At 48.9% G+C, this 6,105-nt stretch overlaps 1 protein-coding gene across 1 annotated transcript in view; it reads right to left on the bottom strand.

Annotated features, from left to right (window-relative positions):
• TENM2 (teneurin transmembrane protein 2) overlaps window positions 1–6,105 on the bottom strand; it is a 550,878-nt gene that overhangs the window by 32,736 nt on the left and 512,037 nt on the right. The window contains 1 exon segment of the mRNA XM_027771820.1: window positions 491–666. Coding sequence (XP_027627621.1) covers window positions 491–666 — 176 coding nt within the window.

Consider the following 6,105-nt stretch of genomic DNA (forward strand, 5'->3'; position numbering starts at 1 on the left):
CTTTGCGATCTTAGACTTGGCAAGGGGCCGCTAAGGAACTCTGATCCTGGGATGACCAATTCAAAAAAGGGCTGCAAGAGTCAGGATGGCACTAGGAGGCACGAAACCTGGTGAGGGGGCCAGGGGAATAAACAGCCTTTAAGAGGCTCAGTCTGTGTGTGCTGCTGGGGCGTGGCAGTGTTGGCGGGGTGGAATGTGCGGAGAGCACGTGGGGATGAAATGGACGTTTTCAGATAACTATGGAGACATTTGCAAATACCTAGACATTTGGCAGTGTGTAGATAACATTTTCATTTCTGATTAAGTTATTTTCTACAAGACTGACCTCTTGTAGCGATTGCTTGCTGCGGACATTTGAATAAAACAGAAAGCTAAGGGGCGTTCAGGGGTCTGGAAGTATTCCAAAAGCTGAGTAACTCAGCCTGTGAGCTTGGCTGGGCTCGGTCTGGGGGCGTGTTTGGGGGCAGGGTGGGCATGGCTGGGGCCTTACCTTGTACCACTGTGTAGGAAGCCTCCACTGAAGACAGGTTGGTGATGACAGTGACATCATCATCTCTGTTGGAGTTCTCGATGTCGATTGTAATGGATTTCTCCATTTCCCGGTGCAGACTGGTCACCACCCCTGTAGGGCGTGTCACATTGGTCAGGCGACCTTCGTGGTCATAGCTGGAGGGAAAAAGCACTGGTTGGAAGCACAGTCACTGGGGCGGAAGGCTTTCACACAAGGCACAGACTCGCTGGCCCACGGACAGAACTGACTTTGCCACAGTGAAAACAGTTCACCTGGTCTCAGCTGCGTGCACTTAATTGCGAGTTTCAGTGTGGACAACACAGCCATTTGGGAGCATCTTTGGCTTTTTAATTTCATGTTCCACAAAGACACCAAATTAGTCTTCCCCAAATATCGTGTCACTTCTCTGCTGAGCAAACTATACTCTTTTTCCATTGGTTGTTCAAAGCGAGCTGCACAGTGTGTCGGGGTAGGAGATCCTCAGCGGAGGACCCCGTGAGCAGTGGGAAGAACCACTGTGGTCTATTTGACTTTGTCACTTAGCGCTTGGGACTCCAAAGTCACATGCGGAGGGTGCTTAGTAAAAGATCTTGGAATAGAGGAATGAGACCTGACTCAACTTTCCATGATCTCAGAAATTTTGCTTCTGGGGAGAAGTGTAAACAGCCAAGCTCTACACTCTGATGGCGGAGGGTGAAACCACATTAAGTTGGACGGCCAGTTGGGTGAAGGTAGTGGGGATACCACAAAGGCCTCTCTGAAGGGGAAGCCCAGTGAGTTTGAGCACCCAGACTTTGGCTCTGCTGCATCACCCACCCAGGGTGCGAGGGAGTGAGTGTGTGTGTGTGTGTGTGTGAGAGAGAGAGAGAGAGAGAGAGAGAGAGGGAGAGAGAGAGAGAGAGAGAGAGAACCATGAGTACATTCCTTGGAATGGCGTGGTGGGTTTTTCAAACTGCTGGGTCTGGACTTGAAATGTGCCATCGGCCATGTGAGATCCAGTACCTTAACTACCATGACACCAGCCGCCCTCCCCTCTGACTTTTAAAAAAAAATCAGTAAAGGGTGCATGTACTCACTAGAGAGTGAAAGAGAGAGAGTTTGGACATGCACATGCACACACACACACACTCACACACACACACACACACACACACACACACCTGGAGTGTTTTTCAGGCGACCAGGTCCAGGACTTGAACTGCACAGTTGGCCACGTGGGATCCTGCCACCTTAACCACTACACCACTGGCTTGGTCCAATGACACAGATTTCTACAAATGTATACATCATGGAGTGGAAAGAGAGTGTGGAATATACTATTTTGATTGCATACTTTTTTGAGAGAGAGAAAATATGAATAATTCCAGGTAGAAGAAAATCTCTGAAAATACAGATATCTGAACATCAGTGAGGGCTTTTCTGTGTAGGATTTCACTACTCTTCATTTTCTTCTTTGCATGTTAGGAGTTATTTGTAGTCAATATGCTTTCCAAATGGAAACAAAAGATAATTAAAAATAAGAAAATACAGCGATTCTAGGGGTTGAGTGCCAGGTGTCTAGAGCCAGCATTCAGAAACCGAGGTGTGCCACCTCCTGCTGCCACATGGGGACTGTGCAAGGAGCTCTTTCTCTGGGACACAGGCAAGGATTTTAAGTCCAGTGCTCTGCAGTTGCGGGACACTCCCAAGGTACGGGGTGCTGCGCTGACTCATGAGGGAAGCGTACAGCCCAGAGTTTCTGCTCTCAGAGAACACAGCGTTAGGGTACGGGCCACAGGGAGGGAGGCACGTTCTCCTTGGCCCTGAGGAAGATCCAGCTGCCGATGGCGCTGCCTACTTTCCTCACGGAGTATCTGCGCGTGTAGGTCTTTCTGCAATTACTGCACACCGTGGCCAGGAGCTCTGAGTGCTAGCACTGGGGTCCAGATGCCAATGCCCTGGAGCCAGCCTCGCCCTGGCCAGTGTGCTGCTGCAGGCTGCCTTTGACTCATTATTGAACAAACATGCAGGGACCTTAAAAAGTTCATGGAATATGCATGTTATAAAAAAAGCACGCATGGATTTCAATTTTTTTCCCACCCAAATAAATTAGGACTTCAATTTCATTTCTCCATTAAGTTTCTGAAGTCCCTTTGTATTTTTTTTCTCTCTCTTTTTAGAGATTCTTGCCATAGGGCATGTCCCCTCACCAGAGAGAGAACAGAGACCGAGAGTGGAAAAGTGAGAAATCATGCACCCCCTCTTCCCCACTACAGGGGTTGGCCATGCCACAATCCCTTCTCCTCCATTCTCCTCCTGGGATCTTGGGCATGCACGCACACGCACCTGGCATGATTTTCAAGCCACCAGGTCCGAGAATCACTGTCGACCACATGGGAGTCCAGCAACATAACCGGTATGCCATCCGCTGGCCCCAGTCCCTTTGTATTTGACAAGTTCCTATCATATGCCAGGCACTGTTTGAGGCTCTGGGGAGCTGGCTGAGAATGAAATGGACGAAGGCCTGTACTCACGCTGGACGAAATGAGCAAAGATAACCAAGAAGAAGATAACGAGTATGCTGGACGATGGGTGATAAGGGCCAAGGGCTGAAACAATGAGGCAGGGAGAGGAGAAAGAGAGTCGGTGGTTGCAGACCTAAGTCCAGCCTCGCGCCTCCCAGGCATACAGCCTGTTCCTCTCCAGTCTGGAAATGTCGCAGGCTCCTGACAGCTCTCTAAGATGTGACCGTGAGGCTCAGAGGGCTTGAGTAACCTGCCCGAGGTCGGTCAACTAGTAAGTGGCAGAGCTGGCACCCAGACCCCTGTTATCCTGACAGCAAGATCTCGGCGCTTCCTCATCTGCTGGGGAAGGCTGGGAAAACCTGAAGTGCCCCTACACAAGGATCTTTCTTCTATCAGGACCCAACGGCCTTCGTCTGCAGAAATCTTAATTCCAAGGCTGGAGCTTCCTGAAACTTCTGGAACTGACTGATCATAAAATGGGGCCAAGAAATTTCCTTAGTGGTATTTTCTCCCATCCTTCTCTCCTGCTCTCACCCTGGATGGGCTGACTGTATTGGATTATGTCTCTCTAAAATTCAGGGATAGTTCCCAGAGGAGCCTGAAGGTGGAGCTGCACATTCCCACAGGCCTGCCTCAGGACATCTGCAGGAAATGCCAAGGACATGACTTGGAGATCTGGAATGGAGTCTTGATTCACTGCTGACTCCCTGTGAGGCCTTGGGGGAGTCACTTCCTTCTCTGGTCCTCAGTTTATTTGTCTATAAAACGGGGATGACTGAGCCTATATATATATATATATATATATAATTTTTTTTTTTTTGGAGAGGTTTTCGCTATAGGGCGTGTGCGCTCGCCAGACAGACAGAGAGAGACATAGAGACAGAAAGCGAGAAATCACCCCCTAGGGGGGATAGTCATGCCGCAATCCCTTCTCCTCCATTCTCCTCTTGGGATCTTGGGCATGCACGCACACGCGCCCGGCATGATTTTTAAGCCACCAGGTCCGGGACGCAAACTGCGGTCGACTACATGGGAGTCCAGCGACATAGCCATTACGTCAACTGCTGGTTCCCAACTGAGCCTATATTTAGAGGGGCACTGTGACCACTGGCAGGTAAGTGGCTTCTCAAAGAGTTTGATGCAGAGAGAGGGTATGACAACTCTCCCCACCTATGGGAAAATTTGCTCCCCATCTCATGACATGGGGGACGAGAGGTCTCCCCCTAAGAGGGGGCTCGCACGGCACCCTCAAGAACAGAATCCCCCTAAGATGCTTTCGCTGAAGAACAGTTTTCTAAGAGCCCGCTGGCTTCTGCGTGCTTTGCCCTGTGACTCTGCGAACTCCTTCCTCTAAAGTTCCGGCTTAGGTTCTGCGTCTCACAGCCCTTGCAGGAAGGAGAGTGTGTGCGCAATTTTAAACTTGGGCATTTTACTGCCTGTGTGTGAGAAGTGCCACAAAACAAGAATAATACACCATCTTTTTAGGAGGGAAAAGACAAGCTTACACATCTGAACTCTCACAATGAAGCTCTGGTCACGGTATGTACCCATATTTTGGAGAAAGTAAACAGCTCATTGAATTAAGATAGAAAAAAGTTGCTCATTTTTGAAGGCTCTTTATACAAAAGTTAAAAAAACCTTATGAAATATGCCGATGTTTTCATTAATCTAGGGATCCAATCCTGGAAAACCCTTCCATTCAGAGTTCCTATCTGTGGGTACACTCAAATCGAGCTGCTGCTGTTTTTTTTTTTTTAATTGCCAAAGGGTGCATTTGCTGACCAAGACAGAAAGACAGAGTGAGAGGGAGAGAGAGGGAAGCACCCCCCAGTGGGGTGTGGCCACATTGCAATCTTTTCTCCTCGATTTCTCCATCTTGTGGGATTTGGGACACACGCACACACCCCTGCCATGCTTCTCAAGCTGCCAGGGCAGGGATTCAAACCTCAGTTGGCCATGTAGGATCCAGCTCTCTTAACCAGTAGGTTACAGGGCTGCCCAAACCAAGTGTCTTCACTACAGTCTCCGTGTCAGCCCTTATGCTGGCTGGCCTCCCTGAGAGAGACATTTCTCTTCCTCATTCAGAAGTGCCAACAAATTGTGAAATGCATTGTCTTTAGGGAAAACTATCAGACGTGAAGAAGAAAATCCAGGTGTTTGGGTTATAGTACAGCTTTAACTAACTTGGTGCAAGAGCTACAGAGGCACTCGCAAGACACCTTCAAGAACAGAATCGCTGGCTGGTCAAGTTTGGCCGAGTCCTAGTGCTCCGAGGATGTGAGGATGCTTGAGAAAGTCTCAGACAACTTTGCCCAGAGAACAATCCAGGTAAAACAGCCCTGCAATGCAGGAACTGTCCAGCAGATGGCAACAGCTTCCTTTGCCATTCTCCCAAGCGCACTGGGCCACAAACAGGAAGTGAACTGTTCCTGGATTTAGGGGTGGTCAACAATGAGACCTTCTGTAATCTCTGTTGCCCCCTTTTCTCTAGCATCCCCTCCCTAAATTACTAATTCCTTATGTGACAGCAACATCCAGACAGAAAGCAAACCAGGATTCCTCGTACATAGGGGTTAACATACTTCTTCACCACCACGGAGGCAGATAACTTGTCAATTCCATTCCTGTCTGCCAGCCTAGAGCCCTGCCATACCCACACCCTCCAACCAGCATCGCGCTGGTTAATACCTAGAGCAGGGGGTGCCTGCAGGAGCTAGGGAAAACAGCTTTTTTGGCAAAACCAACGGTAGGGCTGTTAAGTATGAGATAATTGTTAGGGGAAATATGACCAGCCCTTGCATCTTTTAATATACCTAGCACTTTATCTGTATTGATCTGCTTCTGCTAAAGAGGAAATTCAGAGTTTATCTACCTGTCTGTGCGATCAAGTGTGTTGCTGGACCTACTGGCAAATTACAGGAGCCCCACTGGGATCTCGCCTTTTAGGTTCTAATTTCCGCACCCACAGCAAACATGAATAATCAGTGGAGTTAATCAACGCTTTATCTCCCAGGTGTGTGCGTGTCCAATATCCTGAAATTTGAATGGCAAGCCGACAACAGGAATTTCCAGCTCGAGGAGGAAAGCGGT

The sequence above is a fragment of the Tupaia chinensis genome, unplaced genomic scaffold (assembly GCF_000334495.1).
Source record: "Tupaia chinensis unplaced genomic scaffold, TupChi_1.0 Scaffold000234_1, whole genome shotgun sequence".
Taxonomy (NCBI): domain Eukaryota; kingdom Metazoa; phylum Chordata; class Mammalia; order Scandentia; family Tupaiidae; genus Tupaia; species Tupaia belangeri.